The 27741-nt window shown below is 46.2% G+C and overlaps 1 protein-coding gene across 4 annotated transcripts in view; it reads left to right on the plus strand.

The window, feature by feature from the left end:
- Positions 1-27741, plus strand: part of TRAF3IP1 (TRAF3 interacting protein 1) — a 1297461-nt gene that overhangs the window by 633138 nt on the left and 636582 nt on the right. Inside the window, exons 8-10 of one of the 4 annotated variants that reach the window (XM_069616012.1) lie at positions 7017-7094; positions 22552-22629; positions 23421-23513. The exons of 2 other annotated variants lie outside the window; for them this stretch is intronic. In XM_069616012.1, coding sequence (XP_069472113.1) covers positions 7017-7094; positions 22552-22629; positions 23421-23513 — 249 coding nt within the window. The remainder of the gene's footprint in view (positions 1-7016; positions 7095-22551; positions 22630-23420; positions 23514-27741) is intronic. One more of the 4 variants, XM_069616013.1, reaches the window with a different exon arrangement.

Consider the following 27741-nt stretch of genomic DNA (forward strand, 5'->3'; position numbering starts at 1 on the left):
TTTCCAGGTTCCAGTGTGGGATCTAAACTTGGTTCTAAAATTTCTCACATGTGTTCCATTTGAGCCTTTGCATTCTTGTCCACTAAGGCTCCTTACGTTGAAAACAATACTCCTTGTAGCATTGACAACAGCCCGAAGGGTAAGTGAGTTGCAGGTGCTTTCGAGCGGTCCTCCTCACACCATATTTTATAAGGACAAAGTCCTTAGGGTTAACCTTCTTTTTTGCCAAAGATTGTTTCGGATTTTCAACTGTCACAGAAAATATCTTTACCTACGTTTTACCCTCCTCCTCATGCAAGCAAGAAAGAGGAGCGACTTCATACACTAGATCCCAGGAGAGCTCTTAGTTTTTACATCTCAAGATTTGCAATAATTTGTCAGTGTGATCAACTTTTCGTGGGATACACTGGACGTAAACTGGGCCTTCCGGTAACTAAACAAACATTATCCAGATTGATAATTTTAGCCATAACATAATCTTACAGATTGGCGCGAAAAGAACCACCTGATGGACTAAGAGCTCATTCGACCAGGGGCATAGCAACTTCAACAGCACTAAAAAGGGGTGTCCCTGTGCAAGATATTTGTGCAGCAGCCACATGGTCATCTATGCACACCTTTCTAAAATATTATGCATTGGACTCGACTTCTTCTCAAGGAGGTCTGTTTGCGAAATCTGTACTACATTCTGTTCACGATTAGAAAAAGATACTGTACTCCTACCTCCAATACAAAACTGCTTTGGGAGGCTATCTAAGATGAGGAATACGTGGGAGGACACAATCCATTCGAAGAACAAGTTACTTATCAACTGTAACGTTCTTTTGATTGGGTGTTCCTCCCACGTATTCCTCATCGACCCTCCCATCCTAACCCCTCAGTACAGTTTACGTGAATTACACTCTAAACTCTTTTAGGGCTTGGGTTAAAAGAGGCATGTCATTGACTATCAAAATCCATAGACGATAATATACGAAAAAACAGAACTGAAGCCAACGGGCACGCTCAAGGCTCTTATACGGGGGATGACGTTGGTGCTCGACGGATGCCGCTGAGGACATTGACGCTGCGGCCTTGAGTGGAGCGCCCCCGGCGAAACCTAAAGGTAAGAATATATCTAAGATGAGGAATACGTGGGAGGAACATCCAATCGAAAGTATGTTATAGTTGGTAAGTAACTTGTTCATCTGTTACACCGTCTTCAAATTCTACCGAACTCAGCTGCCCGGCTTGCTATGGGCTCTTCGTTCAGGGATCACATCTCACCAGTTCTGAGTGTTGTGCGCTGGCTGCCAGTGGTCAAACGTGTGCATTTTTAAATTCCTGTGTCTTGTGGGCAGGGCTTTTCATGCGATTGGACCAGAGTATCTGCAGTTGAAGTTCCCGCCATATGTCCCCAGCCGTCTGCTGCGGGCTAAGGATTGCTTTCTTCTCGCTGTGCCTAGATTTTGTCGTGCCAGAATTGGCTGCCACTCTTTTTCTGTGAGGGCTGCCAAACTGTGGAATGCCCTGCCTATTGCGTTTCGCTCTACGGCTGTCCACCTGCAATTTAAAGGGCCCTAAAAACTCTACTCTTATAATTCGTCTGTTCAACTTTAAGGTTTGTTTAAGTCGTTAGTGCCAGTTGGTGTCAGTTGCGCTGTACTATGGTACAAAACAGATCACATAACCGGGTAGAAATGCACAACTGCTAGAACCACTGTAATAAAACGGGCAAAAACAAATATTTGAATACCGTACCCAACCTAGAATTTCAAGCCCATATTTGCATACACGCTAAACAAATCCTCCTATTGCTTAAGCACTGTTAAAGTTGGCTCCCCTGAGTGGCTTATGCATGCACAGCATCTACAGACCTTGACATCCTCTTCCCGGTAAACCCTTTGGGGCTTTTAATAGGAGTCATTGCCTTCTCTGGTCGTGTATTTGGGGTATTTGAGAGGAGGTTGCCTTCCAATCTGGTGCTGTACAATGATGTGCGACCGGTCCAATTCGCGGCGCCAATCTGTGAACATCAAAATCAGAATTCTAAGATTTTCAGAGATGGTTAAGCAGAAGGATTTAATTCATTTTCATGCGAGACGAACTGATAGCTTCCTAGCCGCTGACCTGTTACCAACCAACTAAAAGATCTGCGACTTTTATAGTGTTTAGGGCACATGACCTTCAAGTTTCTAAAAGCAGTTACCAAGCCTTCTTGCGCACATGTGCAATTCAGTTCAAAATTGACAAGTATTACCTGACTAAACGGGAAAGGAGTATTCCAACGAAATTCTGCTAAGAAGGAAGAGCAAATAATAAGCACTAGGGTTTGGGAAACTGGATTGTCATGATGCGGTGTGTGCGGGTACATTTTTATTGCCTGAAAAATAAGCCTTTCATACCACTCCTCTTATTGTTTTTTGTGTCTCATATCAATATTTTGTTTATTTTATTGACTCTTGTCTGCGTTCTTCCACACTGGTAACCATAACGGCTTACCAGGGCCCTCAAATAAGATGATTTGAGCAAGTGAAGTAAAGCCAAAAGACTTAATGTACCTCAAAAGGTTAGAACAGTATTCAAGCCAAAGCAAAAAGTTGGGGGTTCTATTGATCTGAATGGGAGGAAAGATAAAAATAAAAAGCTTTCTTAACAATCTGGGTCAATAATTGAATCCTAATTGATGTGTAGTCCCTGAGGCAAACCCTCTTTTGGGAGGAGATGGGGCTTGTGAGTGGAAATTCCAGGCGTGGAACCTAGATCCCCGGTTTCTGAACCTGGGCTCTTCAATGTGTCGAATTGAGTGATCCTGGGCAAGTCACTGTAACCTGTGACCAGTCCAATGGAGTTATCACAGATTCCCCGGCGGTGACCTCCTCCCATGTGACAAGGGGACCGCAGCCGCTACCTGATCCTGACTATGGAGGAGGTTTCATGAGGGAGGATCCCATGGGAGGAGATAACTACTGGGGAGATGTCATAACTTCATTTGAGGAGCCAGTGTCCCATCCCTTCTCCCCCATGTTGTAGACTCTCTGATACCAGAGTTCTTAATGGCCTATTGTCATTCTAGTCAGGCCTCCGCCTTTCACCCAAACACTCGCAACTCACACAACACTTTTTGTTCTTGATGTGCCTTTTTGTTATAACCGTGAGAAAAACAATCCAGGAGTTCAAATCCCAAAGAACGTTATGGACTTCAACTCACATCACCACTCAGGTAGTGAGACGAGGAAGAGGACAATGGAGTTTGTGCAGAGTGACAGGAGCTCAAAGTGCAACATGAGTTGTTTTTCCAAACCTGCAATGAGCGGAACATTTCAAAATGGCATCAGCACTATGGGGGAGGGAGGGGCCAGCGAGCAGTGCAGCAAAAGAGGACATTGCCATTCACGCCGGGGCTCCTGTAAGCAAAGCACACCAACGGAACCGGAAGAGAAGGCCTTTGGGAAAGGAAGAGAAACGCTGTGTGCAAGCAAGAAGGGCCGTGGAGATGCCAGGAGCAGTGGAGATGCCAGGAGCAGTGCAGAAGCTCCTGGATATCCAGTGGCTCGGCGAGGCAGCAGACTTCTCCCTGGGCTGAGAAGGAGAGCTGACGTGCGACTGTGGAGCCGTGCCGGGTTTTTGGAAATTGTCTGTATGTTCCAACCTGGAAGGTAGAAGAAGAAGCCATAACGCAGGTGTACAAGCAACATCAAAGACCGGTGAGTCTGCCCAAAGCAGCTGGGGTCCCCGGGGCGTTCAGACAACCGCACCAGCAAGTGATTTAATGGTACAAGATTGCTAATACACAAAATATACAAAGGCAAAGTTTTTTTGATTGCAGCCAAGGCAAAGTACAAAGGCAGCGTTTGTTTGGACGCGGCCAAGGCAAAGTACCAAAACAAGGTGCCATAGGAAGAAAGTTTGAATGCAGCCAGGACAAAGTATAAAGGAAAACCCCAATAAAATAGAGAAGCATGAGATGCAAATGTGGGGAAGAAGTTTGAGCAAGTACGTTTGAGAAAAATATGAACACAAATAGATATACCGAGCAGCACACGGTATATGCTATTGTGGTACATCTAAGAACTGGAATGCATAGGAAGTCCTGGCAGGCGAGTAAAACAGTCAGTTGGAAATTGTATACGATTCCTAGCAGGGGAGTATACCAGGTAATCTGCCAAGATACAAGAACTCTTACAGAAAGGTTGTTACAGAACTTTTTGCTTGAACAGAACTGTTTGGTTAAACAAGAACCTTTCGAGTCCAGTAAAGAAACCAAGACACTGTTTGCTAAAGAGACATTATGCCATCCTGTTTAAGAATCAAAGGGAAGGGCATCATCCTGTGGATCCAAGGGTCTTTACCTTTGGGAATATTTTCGTTGGGGTCATTCTTAAACTTTTGGTTTTGAACTCTTTTTTTCCAACATCAAGTTAAAAACATTTCTTTGTACCTTGCGTTGTTTGTTTAAAAGTGTGAGGGTCAGGTAGATTATTTTGGACACAAGGATGGCTTTTCAGTTACTGACACCCTGACGCAGACCGATCATTACTTTAGTTTCTAGATAGGGAAGTTCCTCTTTAGAATAGGGCTAGAGAGGCTTTTTTCCAACCATTTTTAATTAATAAAAATGTCTATACTTGGAAATGCAATAACCTTGTGTACGTCTCGCATTTAATGCCCCTTCACGTACCCCATTTCCTAGTTTCTTAATCTGTCTGAATGTGACTAGATAGAAACCGGTTCGCCCACATAGTTTAGGGATAAATACAAAACTGGTCCTTTGCATGCATGCATGCATTCATTCATTCCCTCTTCACCGTTCCTGCCAGTCTGATACTTTTCTCGTCCAAAAGAATGTTTGGCTTAAACCCTACAAGGGCCTTGGAACTCTCTAGGGACCAGAAAAAAAGGAAATGAACCAAAGGCTGACTCAAAACTGAATCGGAGGTCCTAAAAGTGATTTGTGCTTAGTAATCTTCCTTGCATGCAGAAAAGGGAATGTAAAATGGCTCTGAGGGGCCAGAGAGCTTCTTAAACTTTTCAGACCTCTGCACTGCATTGATCCAAATTTATCTAATGCTACCCAAATAGCCTTAAAAGGAAATCTATCTTCCCGAACAATTCTGATGTGTGGCAATAGAGTGCCCCTGTTCATCCAAAGCAAACAATGATCATTGTTAAATGCATATAAATCGCAGTGGCCAGTGAGTACTTGGACATTGTGCAAATAATTCTGCTGCATTTATTTGTGTGTAGTTAATTAAGTACCATTAACCTCACAATAGAGTTTGGCAGAAACCTATGCTGGCTCCTTGCAAAGCGAATCAGTGATGTGGGATATCTACCCCCAATCCATGTCAAATATTTTGTTCACACTTCTCCAGAAAGCTGAATTCAAAGTCCTGTCTCAGGCCAGTGGTGACTGTTTTTTCAGTTGACTGACTTAAGGTATTCGCTGGTACAGTTCAGACACTAGACTGACTGTGCTATGACTAAACGCAACCGACTTTTTTCTGTAGTTGATCCCATCTTGTGCAGTGTAATTGTGCCCCATGGTCACATGCCATCTTGACAGATCGGCTGTTTCACATAATTGAAGGCTCTGTTTCCTCTGAGACTATGACCGTGTAGTTTAGTCTTTGTATGTGTGTAGGGCTCGAAGTCTCCATCTAAGGAAGATGTTTGCGTTATTTAGGGGTATGTGGAAATCTACAGAGGTCATTAAGGAGACGCTCTGGTTAGACTATTGTTGAACACCTCCTACATCAGCTTCAAACTACAGTTTGTGACACCCCCTCACCCCCCACCCCGTGGCCCAAAGAAGCAGAACTGCTTTGCCATTGTCAAGGTTTGTGCTGTTAGCATTATATTTGTAAACGAATGTGCTTTGCCATTTGTGCATTTTTCATGCCAACTGTTTCCTTTGCCAGCCATCTCATGTGGCTTTATTAATGTTTGATTTGCTGCATTCCACTGTGTTGATTTTTGTTCAAGAAAAGCTTTAAAAAAATGAAAACCATGCTCTCTTTATATCTATATATCTAAATGTGTATGTTCGGGGTTGGCTCCATCCCCATAACAGTTGGTGGGCTGAAATGTTGGCCCAAGGTCGACATACCAGTCTGGGGTGTGAAATTCGCCCAGCACAGGGCAGGGTCTGGCCCTGTACTATCAGTCTAGGCGATTTCAGGAGATTATCGATTTGTGATTTTTCAAAAATAGGAAGTTGGGACACACTAACATACCCAAGGCTATAGCAGACCCCACGTGCATGTCAGCTACAGACCCGAGCAACGCTGGGGAGGTATGGCTAGTTCTGTATACTTTAAAAATCTAGGCACCTTTTTATTAGTTTGGTGAGGAAGTTGACAAACTCTTATTTTGTGAGTGGGAGTTAATGGAGCGACATTTATTATTTTATTATTAGGATATTCATTGATCGTGGACCTAGCTTTATGCAAGCAACTAGGCGCATTACAGGTCAAGATATTTTCCAGTTTACTCATGTCAATGCATCGCCTCATTTTAAACCTTGTAGCACTTCGGTATATGTCAACAGGCTGGTAACACTACAATGTTGCATGTTTTATGTGTCTTTTTTTTAGAGCACTATTCACACAGATTCTTTATTAAAGGATGCCATTTGTTGCGCAACCATTCTTTAGAGGTCTACAGTGAGAAACTGACCACTTGGGATGTTTTACCTGGGTGAAGAAATGTTTTTGTGATGAAAACTGAATTGTTGCACACGTTTAATATCGGAACAGCATGCGCCTATACAAGCATGTGGCTGACATATGGTATGCTCTGTTACTTGGCTGTTTGACTGGCATGCTATGAGCATGTTTGGAGTATGATAGAGGTTTCGGTTCTGCTTGGCTATACACCATGTGGCTGGAGTTGTACTGGTGCGACTATGGCACGTGGCTGGCATATATCAGCCAGATGCCCAATAACCTGGTAAGTTATTCTTGTTGCACTCTCTGCTGGTCCACAGAATGTACTGTCATCTAACATGTGCCTCCTTGTCAACTGTTTTGCATTAGGAAGAAAGGAAGCAAAGCCACTTGCAGATAATGATTTAGATAGGAAAGCTAAGAAGTCGTTGGCAGTGAAAAGTCTAGGTAAGCTCCTCCAGCACAAGGTCAACGTTGTCTTACTGATAGATGCAAGAACCTGACATGCCTGTGTTTTTATGAACTTGTATAAACCTTGGCTGGTTAAGGGATGATTAGCTTGTCTGCATGAATCGGGCAAGTATCTATGTCCTGTGTTGTATGTTGATTAGGGCAACAGTGGGAAAACAGACAGAGGAAATATTATTCTCCCTCTATGGGGACCATCAGTAGATGGGGGAACCTGGCTTTTGTGTCCTCGCTGCTCACCTGGTCAGTTTGTAGCTGCAAAGGGTGTACTTGCCCGTGTGCAAACTGCTCTGTGTATTCACAGCTCGTGAAAAGGTGTGGTTTTGTATTCCACTTAGCTAACATGGTTTGAATTAGACTGACAAAAAGCCCACCAATCCTTTTGTTCCTTACAACTCACTGGTCCCCTGGCAGCTCTTATACAAATGCCCTTTATTTCTAATGCATCTGTCTGTAAATTGGCCCCACATAGGTGCATGGAGCCCCTATCAACTTGAAACACTGTGTGTACCTTGGCCACATGCAAATCTGTGTCAAGTGTCAATTGGGTGCTTCTGCCAGTACTTATGAGAAAGTTGCTATCGGGAGGCACGAAGCATTGTGGCAAAAGGAATTGATCCGCGAGAGGCCTGAACATTCGGTTAAAACAAAATGTCCAGGGAAGGGATCGAACTAACTTCGATGTATGTGGGTTGTGAAGCATCTATTTTCATCCTATTTTTACCTTCATGAAGTTTCTGTACTCTGAATGGACAACTAAAGAATTGTGGGAAAACAAGATGAATGTGCTTCCTGATCTGTGTACTGTGATTAAAACAGCCTGCATTAGGTAATGGTATATTTGGTCAACTCATTTGGATTGTATCAACCAAATACGTATACGTATTTATGAGACTTGTGAATCTGCTTAGATTGGCATGCTTTGCATAGGCCACCATCGAGGGGTTGGCTCAGAGTATGGCATCTTATTTTTTTTCTGAATCAAAAGGGGTTTCGACAGGGGTGTTCCTATAACACTATCCTTCTCTTACCTGTACAGGAGGTACCCATGATCCTTCACGCATCAGCATCTTCAGAATGTTTTTTTTCACCATTAGTTGGCCGCTTGTTAGAGTACAGAACAAATTAGTCTTTTCATTCCTTTCCGCCACTCCTTTCAAGCCTGAACAGTGTTCACCCTGAACAGTGTTCACCATTCAGCTTCGAAGAGTCGAAGAGACGAGTTGCAAGATTTGTGATGCTGCTTGATGCCAACCGCCAACCAAGCTTACCATAGAGAGAATGGGTTGGTGGGGGGAGGGGGCATTTCTAGGTTTCACTAGAATACCTCTGTCACACCCATATTTTTCCAAGATACACTCTATTCTGGACCACCCATGGAAATCACTCCATTTAAAGTCTGCGCAGAGTGCAGTTCCATTGGTTTAGACATCGACCTCAAAGAGCCACATAGAGGTACCAAGGTGTAAAACCTTGCAGTTTTCCCTCAGTTCCAGAAGCCCAACATCAGGCTGCTCTAAAGAGAAATCCCCTGTTGACCATCAGACTTCCCATACACAAGGGCAAGTGCAACACAGGCAGAGGCCTGAAGGCACCTGCTCCAGCGTGAGGGCCAAATGTTTTGGGTAGACTCCAAAGACTGCAGAGAAAGACTGGGACAAGGTATGGAGCGCTTTTGGTGCCTGCATCGATAACCAGAAACATCATACACACCCTTTACATGTTATGGGAAAGACAACATCTGATGCAAAGGGGGGCTCCAAAAGGGAAACCATCCACCCCTCACAAGACAGTGTTCAGTAGGCACATAGACAGAGGTAGGATCATCCCTTGTCAGAATGCAGAAAGAAATGTCTAGAGAGGAAGAGGAGCCGTTCTTCCACACAACCTCAAGTGTGGAACCTCAATGACTACAATGCTACTATTGCCAAAATCCTCTCATTCATGCACGACCCTGAGAGTAGGGTGCACAAGGCATGCAGGGAGACACCAGCGTCTGGATCGCAACAACACAAAAAAAACACACTCTATTGGAGCCTCTGGACGAGGATTACTAAGAGTTGGGGGATGATTTAGATGAGGAAGATCTAGCCAGTCCGGAGGAATATCCTCTGCATTGTTCTGAAGGGTTAGATCTCCAGTTACTGCCTTTCCTACAGAGGATCATTTCCAATACACGCCTTGCTTAAAAGAGCAGAAGGTTATTTTGATATTAAAGCACAGGCGTCAGATGTTGAATTGGTTGAGGACATCCTAGAAGAAAAGAAGCTGGTTTCCCCACTGCATTCCGTTAATGAGATTTATATAAATAAGGTCCGTCTCTCACTCCTTAAGCCAGCAGCCACCAAGGATGTCAACCCTATGCATTAGGAATAAATGCAATCAGTCACAAGATCCTAAGTATATCAAATGCCATCCAACCAGGGGTGTTGCTAGGTCTGGAAAAGATCAGGGGTTAAGCTAATGTCGGGACTGGCAGAACTCTGGGCTAGCTAGCCTTTTGGTTGTAGCACCTGCGCTTCTATCCGGGGCTACAACCCAAAGGCCCGGGGCTATAGCCCCCTAAGCCCCCCCCCAGCAACGCCTCTGCATCCAACACCTGATTCTGTGGTGATTACCACTGCCCAAAGGAGAAGCAACACCCATCTTTCCATCGCAGAGCACCCACCTGATGGAGAGAGCAAACAAATGTATTATTTTGTACAGAGAATTGCCACTTCGGTAGCATACAGTGACCACATTGCCAACGCAGCAGTGTTAACGGCATGCTACAACAGGGCACGATGGGATGAAATGGAAGCCCTAAGCAAGGATATCCCTGATGCCTTACAATCAGCTTTCCAAAATGTTTTTCAGGAAGGGAAACAGACTTTGAAGTTGGTCTAGAAAAATGCCTTGAATGCTGGAGATACGGCTGAACATCAAGTTTCACGGGCTGTAGTAGTCAAACACCAGGCCTTGCTATGAATCACAGGTTTTATGCCAGAGACCAAGGCAAGTCTACTTTTCAAACCCCCAGAGGACCTTTTGATGATCGGTAAGGCAGCTGCTGAAGCCTTGGAGAAGGCAAAAAGAAAATAAAAAAATAACACTAGGTCACATTAGCAGGAGGCTATATCAACAACAAGGGAAGCCTAACATTTGCTTTCATTTCAAGGCCAATTCTGCAGTCAAACTTTCAGCCAGTTTAGCAAACTCATATTCAGTGGGTTGAATACAAGCCCAGGAGCTCACTCTTTCGCCTATGCCACAGCCCCAGAGGCCAGAGAACAGGCTCTAGGGTGGTAGCATAGACCTCCAAGCAGTAGCCAGGTACATGTCCCCTCTGTTGCTTCCTGAGAGGAGGAAGATGAACGCTGTTCACCCATGCATGGGAGAGGATCACAACCAACAAGTGGTTGTTAAGCACAGTAAAGGAGGGGTACTGTATTGAACTGCTGGGAAAATCTTGCAACCTCACACCAAGAAACAGAATATTGCCACAGGAACGCCTTCTGCAAACGTTCTGGCGTTTCTTCAGATGGGAGCAATCGAACCAGTACCTCAAACACCTGTAAACGCATGTCTTTCAGCATTTGAAATCGCTGTGTGCTGGGAACTATTTAGCTTCTGCTTCTAGCTTAGGACAGCCTGGTTAGCTACTTTTGACTCTCCACTGCAACTGCTGCCATGCAAACATACTTGAGTGATATAAACTCTGTATATTTTGTAACATGGATAAAGGTGAATCAAGAACACATCTAAAGGACAAAGAAGAATGGAACATACGTCATGGAAAGATTTTAGTGTTTGCATCTCATGTACAATTAAAATTTCTGGCACGCTTTGCACAAACTCCTCTGGTTCTCTAGAGGTAGCTCCTGCCTTCTGCTTGATGCCCAATACGCGTGGGCTGTTTTTAGCTCCTGCTCATCAAATTCCAATTTTGATTGCGTATTTACTTTGCAATTTCATATGCCAAAAAAATGAAACAGAAAGACTAGTCTTGGACCTCCTTCTGGCGAACAAATATGTGGAGCCACAAAAGTCAGAATGACAAAACTAGCAATTCCACGTCTAAAAAGGATATTACAAGACACTATATATGAAAGGTGTATATTTTCATATTTCAATGTTTGCAGGCTATCGTAAATATTTATGCTTCAAGGTCAGCCCACGCAATTTGCAGTTCAAGGTGCTTCCTTTTAGGATTGTATTGGCACATATTGTGTTCATAAAGGTACTCATGATAGTTGCGACACATATGCGCTGTCAAAACATACCAGTGCACCCTTTTCTAGATGTCTGGTTAAAAATGGAAGAGAACAGCTCTGTTCTACAAATCATTCAGATGAGCATACATCTTCTACACCAGCTTGGTTTTTCAATCCACGACCAAACATTAGGTCGGATGCCAAGCCAATCCAACCAAACCCAGATTCTAGGAGCCATTCTGGATACAAACAGGGAAATGGTACACGCATTATTAGCCTAGCTCTCTTGTTACAAAGCCAGTGCCCGATAACAATGCAAAAGGCTATGAAACTGCTAGGGATGGTGGCATAATGCATGTTCATCATTCCTTTTGCATACCTCAACGTTCGCCCATTAAAACTGTGACTTGTGAGGGGTCACAAGTGTCTTGTATTGCAAAAAGTGGTACATGCGCTACAGTGGTGTACAGAAACAATCATGATAAAGGGCAGACGATTAGTCAATCCGCAAGTGCAAATTACCATTACGATATATGTATCACAAGATGGTTGAGAGGCGCATAGTCAAGAGCGCAAAGCCCAGGGCAAATGGGCTAAACAGCAAGCTTTAGAACACATAAATGTGCTGGAACTGCCAGCAACGAAGGTTGGCCCTGTGCACAATGCAATAACTTCCTAGTGAAAGAATTCTTAACACAGACAACACCACATCAATGTTTTACATTTTTCAAAAAAGCAAGGCGTCGCACAGTCAAAAGTTCCTTCTCTGCTCGCAGGGGCACCTGGTGCGTCAAACACATTTCCATTGAGGCTCAGCATGTGCCAGGAGTGCACATTTGTATTGCAGACAACTAAAGCAGGGTTCTAGTTCAAGAACACGAATAGGACTTAGCACAAGCATTCTGAGACCGCATGGGACATCCATCAGTAGACCTTTTTGAAGCAGCACACAACGCAAAATGCCCAGCCTTTGTCTCTTATGTACCCACAACAGGGGGTGCTAGACTACGCCCTACGGATGAACTAGTCAGGGACATTTGCATACCCTTTTCCACAGACTCCTTTGCCCCAGCAAGTAGTTCACAAACTACTTCAACCTGCTAACACACCAGCATCTGTAGATAACACACACCAAAGTCCTGACACTTCTAACTTGACAGCCTAGTTCCTGAAGTCCTACTTGTCTGCGTGATTTATGGACATTTTGCGTGCAGCAAGCCAAACTAACACTTGTCACTTTAACAAGTTAAAGTGGTTTGTCATTTTGTGCAGAAGAAAGCACATAAATCCCGACTGCTCGCCATCAGATATTGCTACCTACCTGCTTTATCTCCTTCTCTCAGGTTTAGTTTACAACTCACTCAAAGTAAACTTAGCTGCACTAGCAGCATGCACCTCCTCACAACACTAAGGTGTGATGGTGGAACGTGCCTGTAGTCAAAACGTTTGTGGAAGGTGAAAAACACATTTAACCACCAGTTGCTCACCCCTATCTGGTTGAGTTGTAAGTCTGCTTCTCCAGCATTGGATCTTTCATGGATTCACATGCTTAGAATATTCCCCGTCGTCAGACTGGGACCCCTCGGTACACATATATAGCCTTTTCCAATAGGAAAACTTCCGACACTTTTGTGTCCTATCTACGTTCTTTTAGGACCCACCTACGCATGCTCCTTAGGCCGTCCCAGTATAAGAGGCCTGCCCCCGCGGCTCCCCTTCAGATTTCAACCGTCTCCAAAGTAGTGGGATCTCCTCGCGTTGTCTTACTATTTTGTACAAGGTTGCATTACTGGAATTTGAGTACAGAAAATGTCATCCGTTTCAGGAAAAGCAAGTTAACTTCCTTATTGCAGTCACCTATTTTAGAAGAGTAGTTGAGCTTCAGTCGCTCTGTCAATCGTTCCCTTTGTTGCAAAATATAAGCATAAACTGTTCTTAGAACACAGCCATGTTTCTATACAAAATACATTTCATGATTTTCATTTCAATCAATTAATGAAAGGACTTTGCAAACCGCTCAATACGGGAAAAAAGCACCACACACACTCACACTCTCTCTCTCTCTCTCTCTCTCTCTCTCTCTCTCTCTCTCTCTCTCTCTCTCTCTCTCTCTCTCTCTCTCTCTCTCTCTCTCTCTCTCTCTCTCTCTCTCTCTCTCTCTATGCAGAGGGCAGCAATGTTCTACCTTAGTAGAACCAAGAAACTGCAGAAAACAAATTATTTGTATCCTTTGCAGGGAAGGTGATCCAATAACCAAAACAACCATTGCACGACAGATTGTATGTTGTATACAGCTCTGCTACACCATGGCTCATAAACCCCTTCCATTCACTCCTAGAGTGCAATCCACACCAACACAGAGTTCAGCGCACGCATTCACATAACATGATTGTGCAGAGTGATAAACCTTGGCTTTCTACTGTTACTTCAACTCACCTACCACCTCCTCCAGGTACTGCTAGCTAGACTATGCAAAGCATGTGAATCTATGCATATTCCTAATTCTCAAAAGGCAAACATTACTTACCCAATAGTCCTCTTTCTGTGGCTTGTAAATGTGAAAAGATAGGAAGTGAGCACCACCTTTAGGTTTTTCTTAATGTACATCTTTGTGCAAGACATACAAAGTATTTAGTGATTGCACAGTGCAAATATGTAATGCATAAAGAATTGGGGGAGGGGAGGCACCACCAACTTGCTGCACCCTGCTAGTATCAACTAACTACTTCATCTTAACTTGTAAATTAAACAATACAAGTAATTAAGTCTTTGAACATGATTGAACACAATTGTGTATTATTTCTTCTTCTTTATAGATACTTGAGAGGCAGACATAGTGGCCAATGCTTCTCAGACACGCAGGTCATCAAGGCAATGTCTGACATTAAAGTGCACCTTTCTTACCGTGCATGAGTACAACTACACATCCATGTCTTCTGATGCTGAAACCAAACATGGTTTCATGAACATAAGAAGGGTTCCTGGCTCTATTTGATGTCAGATATTTACTACCTTGTCTGCCTCTCAAGAATATATGAAGACGGCGCAATATTAAACAATTGCGTTCAATCACTTAAAAATACTTGATTACTTTTGTTGTTCAATAATTAACCTGCGGTAGTTAGTGCCTACTGGGTGTAGCCAGTACTGTTCTTTTATTTATTTTTTGAAACATTCTTTATTTGCATTTTCGTAAATAAAGCAAACCACAAACAAACCCAACATCCCCCACCCGCCCGCCTCCTCCTTTCCCCTTTCTCGCCCGATTTCCATGAGATCTCCTAACCTTTATCATCCCTCCCCCCGTCAGAAACCCCCATTTCATGTGATTAGCTAGCATTGAGTATCGATAACCACGGAGGAATGTCCCCAACTCTTTGATTCGCTTTTTTTCCTTCCTTCCTTCCCTTTTCCTTTCGTCTCACCTCCCCCTTGCCCCACACCTCATGGTGGTTTCAGGTTGTTGGGTATAGCCAGATCATTCAGCAACTGGCCCCAATCTGCCATTACCCTGTCTCCATCTGTGCCATCCCTCACCCTCCGCAATGTCTCCAGTTCGGCTACTCCCCGTCTACGGGCATGTGCTGGCCACAGCATTATTGATGGTCCCTGTGGATGTTTCCATGTGAATGGCCATGCAGTGTTTAGCTAATATTAGTTAAGACACTCACCATCATGTTCCGTGATTTATGCCTCTTGTTCCCCCCGTACTCCCCCAAGGGATCCCCCATATGCATATTCTTGGGTTACATTCCAGTTTTGTCCTCAAAAACCCTTTCCCCCCCTATAATCACCTTGTCCCAATAGTTTGCTATGATTCCACAGTCCCATATCATATGCCAGAATCCTGCTGGCCCCCTACCACATTGCGGACACTCATCAGATAGGGTCCTCTTCACATATGTCCTATGTATGTTAAATTGGACCAATTGGAATCTGGCATTCCGTGACACCTTCTGGACTTGTTCCCATATTTTTGTCCATTCCTTCTCCGGTATCTGGTATCGCATATCCGCCTCCCACTTCCCCTTTACCTTCAATTCCCCTCTAGGCCCCTCCACTTGTATGCCCTTGTAGATGCGCAAAACCCTCACCTTCCCCCCCGTTTGCTCCAGCAGTATCCGCAGTAGCGGGCTTGCTTCCGGCTCCTCCGGAATTCCATCCCATAATTCTGCTAGTCTCCTAACTGTCGCCCTATATACGAGAAATAATCCCTTCGGTAATTCAAACTTCACGCACCATTCTGAGACGTCAGCAGCTTCTCTCCCTCAAACAGGCCTCCTACCACCCCGTATCCTTCTCCTGGAGCCTCTGTATCCCTGCCCTCCCTATCGCTTGCCTCGGCTTCGATCTACCCCCCAAGGTAGGTGCCCCCCGCAGAGCCCCCTCCATGTCTCTCTGACTGCCTCAAAACACGATTGTAGTCCCCTTATTTCCCATCGAGTTCCATAGAAGTTCAACCCCTCTTCGATATGGTGGTAAACCTCCCACCAGCCCTTTCAGGATTTCCCCACCTGGCTGTCCCCACTCCAAGACCATTTGCAACTGAGCTGTTATGACATATTTCTCGTAGTCTGGCTTGGCCAGTCCACCTTTTGTCCTTGGCTGCCGTAATATTGCTAAGGACACCCTCCTCCTCCATGTGTTCCATAGTAGCTCCCCCACCCTGTTATCCAGCATAATGCCATTCTTCCCATCAGGGAGAGGTAGGCCGTTAGAAAATTGCGCTGATTCTCCTTTTCTTGATAGCACCCTCCCTGTATTGTGTACGAAAGTTTCTTCCGTCTTGTGAAATATCCGTATGTCCAAATATTTAAATTACTCCATCTCCCATTTTATCCTCACCCCCGGTAAATCCCCCATCTGACACCCACGTAACCCTCCCAAGGGGAATACTGACTTGTCCTTATTGATTAGAAAGGCCAACATTTGCCAAAAATTCTTTAACGCCTCCAACAGAGTCAGGAGATTCTCCCATGGATTATTTACATACAGCAGTAATTCATCAGCATATAATGATATCATATGCCTCAACCCTCCTGCTACGAACCCTGCTTCTATCATCTCCTGTCTTAAAAACCCTGCCAACAGCTCCAGGGCCAGAGCGAATAGTATTGGGGATACCGCACACCCCTGTCTTGTCCCTTTACTTAGTTACCATCTCCCTGAGACCCAGTCATTAGTCCTTACCATCGCTACCGGCTTGTTATAAAGCAGGCCCTGCCATTTGCAGATTTTTTCCCCGAACTCTTTCAGTACCCGGAATAGCCACTTCCATTCTAGCGAATCAAACGCCTTCATGGCATCAAAGGAGGCAACCGCCATGTCCTCCTTCTGGGATTTGATCCATCACGTAATGGAGGCGGCTGATATTACCCATCGTATTCCTCCCTCCAATAAATCCACATTGATCTGGGTGTACCAATTTCCGGAGCTACCCTCGCCAACCTATTTGCCAGGATTTTCCCATCAATATTCAACCAGGAAATGGGGCGGTACGACGTGCAATCTAATGGATCTTTCCCTTTCTTCAAGATTATTGTTATGATGGCTTCCTTCATGGACTCTGGGAGGTCTCCCTTCTCAAAAGCCTTGTCATACACCCTATTGAGCCATGGGGCAAGAAGATCTGTATAAATGGAATAGAATTCTATAGGAAACCCATCACTACCGGGCGCCGTGCCCTTCCTCATGGAGCGAGCCGCCAATCGGATATACCCTTTTTCTATCGTAGGCTCCAGTTCTTCCCTCATATCTGCCCCTAGTTTTGAAAATCGAAACATGTTCAAAAACTCCTCTACGTCTTCTTCCACATATCTCCCCTCACTTGTGTACAATTCCCTATAGAATTCTGTGAATGCCCTATTACTCTGGTCCTGGGTACCCAATACTTCCCCTGATTTGGTCCTAATTTGAGTTATAACACGCCTTGGGTTTTCCCTATTAATCAACCAGGCCAGAAGCCTCCCTACCTTATCTCCTTTTCCATGTAGTCTAATGTCCCGTTTACTGTTGTCAAAGTGTGCCAGGTCTGCTAGGGTGTTGTGGTTTAATCTTCTTTCTCGTGCTCTTCGCTCATCCATTTCCAACTCCCTCAGGGTTAGTTGCTTCTCCAAGCAGCGAGTTTGTGGTAGATCTTTCTTCTGCTGGGTCCTCCCTCTGGGAACAGCCTCCCTGCCCCACTGAAACTGGAGGAGAAAGATCTCTGTATCCTGAAGCACCTCAAGACCTTGCTCTTTGCTTCTGCTTTCTCTTCTCTTCTCCCCTGATGACCGAATCTGAAACTGCACTGGTTAGCTGGCTACCCTCAAATCTCGGGCCCAGTTCCCCTCCCCTGCCAGTTGCACACCTGTAGTGCCCCCCTGGCAACCTTTGCACTCAGGGACTGTTTCTGTATTCCTACAGCCCCTACTAGCACTTGACTCCTGATGTCTGCACTTACCCCTGTACTTGCCACCAGCTGGCTGCACTTATATCTATTATTTTATTGTCTTTATTTATTTTACTGTTATCCTATGTACTGCACTGCCCCATCCCTTCCCCCTGCACCTTTCCCCTTCTCCCATCCCCAGCACTTGTGCTATCTCGATGTCACCTGGCTTAGTAGGATCGCTATCTCCGTCTTCCCTCTGCCCCCCCCCCTTGCCTCATCGTGCCTTGAAACACTTGTGTATAGGCGTGTTATAAATGCCAAATATCATATAATGCCAGGCTCTGGGCCAATCTATCCCCCACCAAATGTCCCCTCGCAGCCTCCCTGTCCAATTCCGCCACCTGCTCCTGTCTGCTGTAGCTTTTCCTGCAATCTCTTCCACATTCCCCCGTCATTGAAAGGCAGGCCCCTCTTATAATTTCCTTGAAGGCCTCTCAGAGCACCCTTACTAATGTCACTGACCCTGCATTTAACTCAGAGTAGCTTTCAATCACCTTCCGTATCTCGTTCTTGAAGGCCCCGTCTTTCAACGCCTCTCTGCATATGCCACACCCATCATGGGGGGTCACCTACCCCTTCCCCTCAGTTTAACCACCGGGGGGGAGTAATCTGAGAGAGTACGCCCCAAATATTCTGGCTCCTCAAATTGCTGACCATGTTCCTGTCAATAGGTAATCCAAGCGTAAGTATGACCCATGTGCTCCCGAATAGTACCCTCTCTCCTTGTCATGCCTTTCTTTCCATATTTCCACCAGGTAGAACTCCTCCATTACCCTGTGAAGTGACACTGTCATTTGCTTTTTGCCAGGCCCCACTCCCCCTGTTCCATCCAAGTGTGTATCCAGATGACAGTTGAAATCCCCCCCCCCCATATGATCATTTCATCTCTGAATGCTCCTATCCTATATAGCACCAAGGGGAAGTATTCCTTATCAATATTCGCTGCGTACGAGTTCACTAAACCTATTGAGTGCTCTTCCCACTTCCCCAACATGACCACTGTCCTCCCCATCTTGTCCTTCAGCACCCTTTCCACCTGCAGTGGCACCCCTGCCGCCACCCAGATCAACACTCCCCTTGCCTGTGAAGAGTAAGATGTGCCCACCACCTGTCCACCCCATTTTCTCCCCAATGCCACTAGGTCCTCCCTAACCAGTTGTCTCCCCTGTATCAGGGCCACCTGTATCGCCTGTCTTTTTAAAAACTCTCCCATTGTTTCTTTTCTTGTCCCCAGCCCCCGAACATTCCATGTCCCGATTTTCAAACCTCTAGCCTCCACCATTGCTATCCCCCTCTCTCCAGGGTCCCCTTCATATCCTCCCCCCATCCTTCCTCTGACAATTCCACCATCCCTTTGTGTGCTGACGTTCCTCTCAACATGTCTCTCCTCCAATTTCATATATCTTGGTCTCCCACCAGTTCCCCTATTCCCTCCCTGTCCCTTAACTGTGCCCCAAATGTTAACCGTCTCCAACTTGAACTCCTCATCCCTCACCCCTCCCCCGGCCCTCACTATCCCTTGGGCGTCCTTTACCCAGGTATCACCCTCCCCTCCCCATCCCATTAGACCCCTGGACTGGTACGTCCCACCCTTCCCCTTCTTCTCGTGGGCTAGCAGCCAGTGGAGTCATCTAGGGGGGAATCCGCACCCCCCGCTTCCACCCGCCAGCCCCAGAATTCTTTTTCCCTCATCCACCGTCATTACCCCAGCCTCCTTTCCCCAGCCATAAATCCCCGACTTACAACCAGGGCCATCATTAGACATTTGTTCAGTCCCCAGCTTGAGATTGTGCTCCTCCTGACCCTCTCTTGGTTTGTGGCTCCCCACCGTGTGATGACGCCTCTACCCAATCCCATACCTCCCTTGGGGACATAAACAGCCATGACTTCCCCCTTGATATGACTTTCATTTTAGCCAGGAAGAACATCATGTATTTTATGTTCAGTTCTCGAAGTCGTTGCTGCACTCAGTACGTCCTTCTCTGGCGTTGAACCTCCAAGGTGAAATCCAGGAAGATGCATAGTCTTGTATTCCCAACTTCGTAAATCCTGCCTTGCGGGCCTCTTGTAGTATAGCGTCTCGTTCACTATTACTGTTGGCGGGGCCCCCAGTGGTGGTGCTCTCCCCGGCACATTGTGGGCCCTCTCAACTGTGAAGAATTTAGACTGACCCTTTATCCGTAGCACCTTCAGGATCAGGTTTTCCACAAACGGTTCCGCAATGGGCCCTTCTTCCCTCACTGGTACTCCGACCAGCTGGATGTTGCAGCGCAAAGAGCGGCCCTCTGCGACCTCTGCTCTCTTCTCCAAGGTCCTGGTCACCCCCACTAGGCCCGCCACTTGAGGTGCTGGATATCGTCCTCCACTGCGCTGACCCGTTTCACTTCCGTGACCCATTCGCATACCTTGCACAGGTCCGCCCGTACTAGGGATACATCCACACCCACCTCCTTAATGCTCCCTTCCAGGGACAACCACATGGCCTGGATTGCCTCCATCAATGCATCCAAGGTCACCCCACCACCACCACCACCACCACCACCACCACCACCTCTTTTTGCCCCTTCTTCCATGGCCCGGGTCGATCTCTCCCTCCACCCCCCCCGTTTCTGTGCTTTGCCTTTTGTTGCCCTTTGACGATGCTTATCACGTTACACTCCAAGCTTATACTCTGGTTTATGCTGCTGCCGCCGCCTTTTGAGTCACCAAGGGCTATTCTCAATTGTATATCGTTGTCCCCTTTTGTTACAGATTTGCACCTTTGTCACTGTGTAACTTCTCAGTCTCGTACCCATGTGAAAATTTAGGGGGGTCCCCCCTCCTCCCCCGCTGATTCCCCAGGTTGATCCTGACTATCAAGTCAGTCCATCCAGCATGACCTTAATGACCAGTCTGTCCCAGCATCCCTTCCTTATCTTGGTCTGTCTTTTGTCCCCTTCACCACCTCAATCTTCCCCCTCCCCACGCTCTGTCCAGTGTCACGGGGCAGGCTCCGATCCGTTAATATGGCCAAGGGGTCCAAGGATAGTATCTGCTCCTTCACCTCTCACCTCTGTACACTCTCGGTGCACGACTATCAGCGGTCTCTGTGCCGCCTGATACTTTCTACGTGTCCTGATCCTGGTCTTCTCCTATGGCTCTCGGCTTCTCGTTCAGTCGTGTCCCCTCCAACATTCTCTCTTCGCCGTGCGGATTCATGCAGAATGGCCGGTGTTGTATCTCCATCCGTCCTCCTGCCACACCCGCTCTTTGTTCCTTGCGGATTACGTCCTCCCCGTCATCAAGGGCTCCTGATGTCGTGCACGGTTACCTCTCAGTTATTCCTCCACCTTCCGCGGCCCTGCAGGAGGGATCTCCACACTTCCCAGGGTTGTGCAGTGAGTGGGCATATCTTGTCAGGTTAATGCGGTCCCTCTTCTTTCTCGGGAGCTGCACACCAGATCTGTCACATGTACCGGGGCTCCGTCACCCTTCACCCGGCTTGTTTTAGCAGAGCCTCCGATGGGGGGCGGTCCCTGCTCCCAGGCTCTTAGTATCGTATCGGGCACCAGCTGCGTCTCACTGGGTGGCCTAGACGGCCATCTTTGTTAGGTGATGTGGCTCCTTGCCGCCGGACTTCGGTACCGATCACTTCCCCTCCGGGCCACCATACATGGCACCAGTCTCTTCCGAACTGTTTCTCCTGGCCCTCGGTCACTTTGTGGGATCCCAATCATCGGATTTTGACAGGATTTCAGCTAGTAGAGAGGGAGCTCAGCGGGACTACGTGCGTATACGTCCCCGGCAAGCCACACCCCCTGCCCCCAGTTCTTTATGCATAGGATCTGCTTAGAATTGCATGCGCCCACCCGGCCTCCCCACATGGGAGCGGAGTCTCAGTAGGAAAACGCAATCACACTCAAGCAGCACACCATGTTACCAAAACAATCAATCTGAGGATGTTAACACGTGAAGGATCATGGATAACTGCACTGCACTGCACAGGTAGGCTAGGTGTTAGTATGATGGGAATACCCCAGTCTAGACCCCTTTTCGGTTCTGAAAAACCAATTTAGCCTACTCAGTGCCACCTGCTAAATGCGGACTATACAAAGCATGTGATTCTAAACAAATACAATACACGGAAGGAAAATTGCTGATTAAATAATGTTTGGCATATACATATGTATGTATGTATGTATGGGTTTAGAGGCGGGGGTGGACTGGGGTCGTGTAGAGGAAAGATCGGGAGAGGATGGTGGAATGCCCCATAAGAGAAAAAATAAGAGTGGTCGGCCAAAGTCGCTCAAAATGAGTCTACCAATTGTACAATGATTTAATGAGTCATTTTAATCACGTAGATCCCCTGATGATTTGTATTTCCACATGTAATTGAGGATTCTTGGGGTTGAATGCCTAGCCAAGGGGAGAGTCCCCAAACATTGAATGTTTGCTAATAGATTGCTGCCACTCCTTTTGGCCACCAGAACATACCACATCCCTTACTCATGTGTAAGTCAGGCCACTGTGCCTAAAAAAAAAATTCAAAAAAACTAAACCAGGTTGCTAGCACAGTCTTTTGGATTTGAGCTACTGACAGCTACCATCCCAGTGCACACTATCACATTCTACAATGTAAAATGTAAGCCATTTGTACAATGTTATTGAATATCACATTATTTCTATTTTTAATGAGAAGCCACAATAGGGAGGATTTGGGTGGCATTACAGTGTACTCTGACTGAACGTAGGCTTTTTGGGTTAAGGGCGTACACCCTCTTTATATAATACAATGTGAATAGCATGTTTCTCCATAAATATCTCCTATCAGGCAGAAAGGAACCTTTAAGAAGAGGAAATGCAGGTAGTATGGCTGAAGGACCGATTGTGATAGCTGCAGAAGAGCGAGGTAAGATGGGGGATCAGTCATGAAACATAAGACATGAGATTCTGAGGTAAAATACATGACGCTTATGGCTAAAGTCTGATGCTCTGGTCATGTTCCCAATAGTGATTTGTCTTAGTCCAATTTGCAAATCTAGGCTTGGCAACAGGTACTGTTTTCTCTTTGCATGTTGTTGACTCGCTGTTCTCTTATGAATACTTCATAATCTGTCAGGAATTATTTGCATACTAGAATGTTTAGAGTGTAATCAACTAGCTGCTTGGTGTGTTTTTTTGGGGGGGGGTATTGTGGTAGACGTTTGCTCTACACAATCGAAGTCCAAAAGCTGATTTTCTGCTTCAGGTTCTAAAATGGTGTTGTGTCCTTATATTGGACAGTCAATGTTCAATTAGCATTTACTTTCCTTTTTATATGGGCTTGCCATATGCCTGTAGCTTGCCATTTTTGATTTTCATTCATTTGTTCCTCTGATTTTATCCACCGTGGCCTATTTATACCTTCTTTTTCTTTGTGGTCACCCATGGGTGACCATGTTGTATCCCATGCTCAGTTGCCTTCTTTATTCAGTTTATACCCCTTGGGGAGACCTGCAGCTGGATTAATAGAAGTTATTTAGGGAGGGCAACTGTTTAGCTGTATCTAGAGATTTGCATCATGGATGCTAACCCACCAGCAAGATGCTATGCTGGTTTCGCTAATGATCTATTCTGAAAATGGGTGAAGAGCAATATGCAAAGCTACACTGAGAAATGGGGGTAATATGAATATTCACTGTAATTTTCATCTTATGGTAGGTAGAAGGTTCTCTAATAAAGTGCCAGCTTCAGGTAGTACATCTGATGAAAAAGTAGCTAGTGCCCAAGGAGAGCGAGGTGCAGAACAGCTAGGTAAGACAGACATTTTCATTTCTCACAACTTTCTACGTGTGTGTGTCTGTGTGTTGGGGGGGGCACGTTTCCCAGCCCAAGGGATACAGTTTGTGCAGAGAACACTAGTTTGAACTGTAACTTGAGGTTGGGATACCACCCATATTTCAAACATTATTTGGATAGGGTTGACCCTGGACAGCACCTGTAGGTGTGTTTTGGGATCAGATAACATGGAATATACATATGTGTATATTGATTAGAAGTTTACAGATTCAGTCAGCCTAGTTTGTTTGAGCTGAATGTCAAGACAGACCGATTCCATTGATTTTGTTTTCTGGGTAACTTGGAGAATTGCATAGGGACATATGTGAGCAATTACAATACTGTTCCACATGCAAGACTCGTTAAGATGTTTGGTGAAGTTGATTATGATCTTGCTCATTCTCCTGAGTAAATGATTAGGATGCCTGCTGCTTCAGCAGTTAAGGATGGAAAACTGTTCTTTGCATTGTAAAGCTATAAAATTTCGAACCTGCTGTATGGCTTCATCGCTTCACCCACCAGGTGTCCACACACCACCAACCCATGTGTCCAGCAGCACTCACCCTCCCACCCTGGCCCATTCAAGGTCCTGTTTTTATCTGCTTAGCAGTCGGTATTGCTTACAAGATATCACAATTGTGTTTCCCATGATATGATATGATAGGTTATTTATAACGCGCTTAATACCTAGAAGTTTCTAAGCATGACCCAAGGATCGAACCTGTGTCGCTCCATGTCGTCTCGCTCCCAAGGCGAGTACGTTGCTCCTGAGCTATCCTCCCAAGACATTACTACCTGCAAGTGCTAATTTTCATCTGCGTTTTAGCTAACAGCCCAAAAAATGAAGAGAAGGCATGATTTCAAGCTTAAGACCAAAGATGCTTCTTCAAATCTACCAATACAGATAGATGTATATTTTTCTGAGGCTTGTGGAATCTGCTTAGATCACATGCTGTGCATAGGCCGACATCTAGTGGAAGCTGCAGAGTATTACAGTTATTGTTTTTCGAAACTCAGAAAAAGGGACGTTGACAGGCTGTGCCAGTAATACTATCCCTAGTGTGACGTCCACTGTACCCATGATCCCTCCTGCGTTGAGGTCCCGCAGATTGTTTTTTTCTGCCATTCTAGTCGGACGCGTGTAGCGGAGTCCCTCTTTCAGCGTAAAGCCATTGACTTATTTCAATTACTGATAGTTCATTCTTTCTATCCTTTCTTTCACCGACCATCAAAATATCACATCGGTGAAGACAAAGAGACTGCCAGTCGAAAGACTACCGCAACGGACTGTTCGGCCTTGGAAGGCCACCCCGATCCTTGGCCCATACAGTAGGGAGCGAGGGGGGGGATCATTCTAGGATGTATATGCCCCTTTTCTTAACTACCTTCGCCCAGCTGCCATATTTTGTAGTTATGGACAAGACCCCCTTTAAATTCTGCCCCAAGTGCAATAGAACATTTCCGTGGGTCAATGAGCATTTAGTCTGTAACTTGTGTCTCCCAAGAGACCACTTTGAGGCTTCTTGTCGAGCGTGTAGGCTCTTCAAGCCCTAGACTTTAAAGGACCGATCAACAAAACGCTGGTCTCACTACGCCAAACAACTCGAGGCTATAGAGGTAGAAAGCAGTTTCAGTGATGGCAGCAATGCTGCCGTTTCGGACGGCGAGGGTGGCCGGCTAGCTTCGGCTACCGAAGCGCAGGACCCCAACCCCGGAGGACAGGCCGGCGACCCTATTGTGGGGACAACACCCGGCGGCGGAAGCGCTACAATTCCATAGACCACTAAATGCATACCCCCAGATCGAGACTCGACACATGGGTCGAGCGGTCGACAACGCATGACACCCAGGGAAAGGTCAGTTGAGTCCCTGTCCTCTGGGCACTCTCGCTCGAGATCAGCACACGACAGGACCCTACCATCAAAAGACGGTGCTGCGCATAAAACTCCCACGAGGGCCGTTCGTCCGCAGACGAGGCCTCAGCCCTACCCCCACTTGAAAATCAACGTTCTGCGTCAGGTCAGGTATCGGGCCCCAAACAGTCGGATAAACACGGCTCGGGGCTCCATGGGGGGGGATAAAGAGCACAAGAAAAAGTCCTCAAAGACCCCTCATAGGGATAAAATCCCTCATCAAGAAAAAACTCAAGAATCTAGGCCCATCCCCCATAAGGATAAGCCTATAGTGGCTAGGCCTAAACAGTCTGGGGTAATTCCTCCCACAGATGAATATTTGGGACTTCCTTCCCAACCCTTGGTCATCCTAACTTTGGCACAGTGGTCAGCACAAGACATGGACCGAGTCATGAGCAGAATGTCCTTTGGCCAATTTCTATGAAAAATACCCTGCCTATTTCGAGAGTTTCCACTCCACTCCCCCTGCTACTGGCCAATTTCTCTGAAAAATACCCTGCCTATTTCGAGAGTTTCCACTCCACTCCCCCCACTACTGCTCCCTCGGGGTCACAACCTTCTCAAACCCCTACTAAAAGGTCTTGTTCCGAAATTCCAGTGCGTAGCACAGTCGTAGAACTCTGACCCGGACTCCGAACACAAAGACCTCTCTATTTTAGAGGCAGCAGACCATCAGTACAATGAGGATGCAGCAGACCCTTATTATGGGGACGGTTAAGACCAAGAGGCTGACCCAGACGCCAATAGGTATCCTATGGACTCGCCTATTGACCAGGACACCCCGGTCACAGATTCCCCAATTGACAACCAGCCCCTTCCAAATGAGGTGCTAGCCCAGGCAGCAGAGCACTTTCAAATAGAGACCCAGGAGGTACAAGAGGATAAGGTTTTTGTAGAACAAATTCTTGGGGACAAGAAGACTGTGGCACAATTTATTCCTCTCCTCTGGTCAATACAGCGCAAAATACAGCCGTCATTAGAAACCCCTAACTTCACACAGGCTGTAAACCCCTCTATAGAGAAGCTGTTTAAACCTGCACCTTTGGACCCTCTGTACATTAGAGGTCAACTAAAACCTGACTCGTTAGTCGTAACTACATCTAGGAAAAGAGTGGGCACCTCCCTTGCTTCCTCTGAGGCTCTGCCCGGCAAGGAAAGCAAGAAGCTTTATACTATGGGCAGAAAGGTCACCTCCTCCGCCGGCTTACCAAACCAGAATTGCAAACAACGCAACCGCCTTGGCCAGTTACAACTGCCACAAATGGGAGGAAGTGTCGGCCTTACTGTCATCTGGCCAGGAACCATTTTTAAGTCCCAGCTAGCTCAGGTGGCTGCAGACGGCAGAGCAGTGTCAAGCTGCTTACTTAAAACCAACCTTGACACTGCGGACAATGCCGGAAGGATTATTGCACAGGGTACCTTTTATTAAACGTCACGCGTGGCTGAGGCAATCACGTTTTAAGCCACCCTGATTAACATGCCTATCGAACCCAATGTGCTCTTCAGCAAGGCCGTCAAGGACGCTGTTAAGGCTGCCAAAGAAGACTATGAGACACTTAAATCTTTGGGGCAACTCACCAACAAGCCACCCGGTCAGAGGGGTAATGGCAATTTTCACTGTTTTTGCGGCCAAAGTTCACAGCGGTGGTCGAATTAAAATCAAAGCCAAGGGGCGCCCTGGGGAAATAATCAAGGTCAGTCCTCCTAAAACTATCCTAGAGGACCACGTAGATCCCGAGCTCGTGGCAGGGACAACTCCTCTCGAAAGGGTAGCCTCTCCACAAAAGCAGTGACTATCCAGTTCAGGTGCCCTCCCATGCCTCTCCAGTAGGACGCATTTCCAGCTTCACCCACGCCTGGGAGGGGATCACCTCAGACAGTTGTCCACAGTAGCAGGTGGATACTGTATAGAACTCCTCCAACTACCCCAGAACCACCCCCCACGGCAGAAGATCCAAGGAACACCAGCGTATCCTCCTCGAGGAAGTCGCCGCACTTCTACTAAAGGACACTATCGAAATCGTCCCGGCCAACCAGGTAAACAAGGGTATTTATTCAACCTACTTACTTGTGCCAAAGAAAGATCTAACGATGCACCCAGTATTCGATTTGCGCCCTGCAAACAAATCTGTAAAGCCACAAAAGTTATGTATGACTACGCTACAAGAGGTAATCCCTCTACTAAAAAAGGGGATTACATGGCAACACTGGCTATGAAAGATGCCAATTTTCATATTTCAATGTTCCCAGCGCACAGAAGATTCTTGTGTTTCAAGATAGCAAACCAGCAC

Source organism: Ambystoma mexicanum, chromosome 9 (assembly GCF_040938575.1).
Source record: "Ambystoma mexicanum isolate Mex_15411 chromosome 9, UKY_AmexF1_1, whole genome shotgun sequence".
NCBI classification, from domain to species: domain Eukaryota; kingdom Metazoa; phylum Chordata; class Amphibia; order Caudata; family Ambystomatidae; genus Ambystoma; species Ambystoma mexicanum.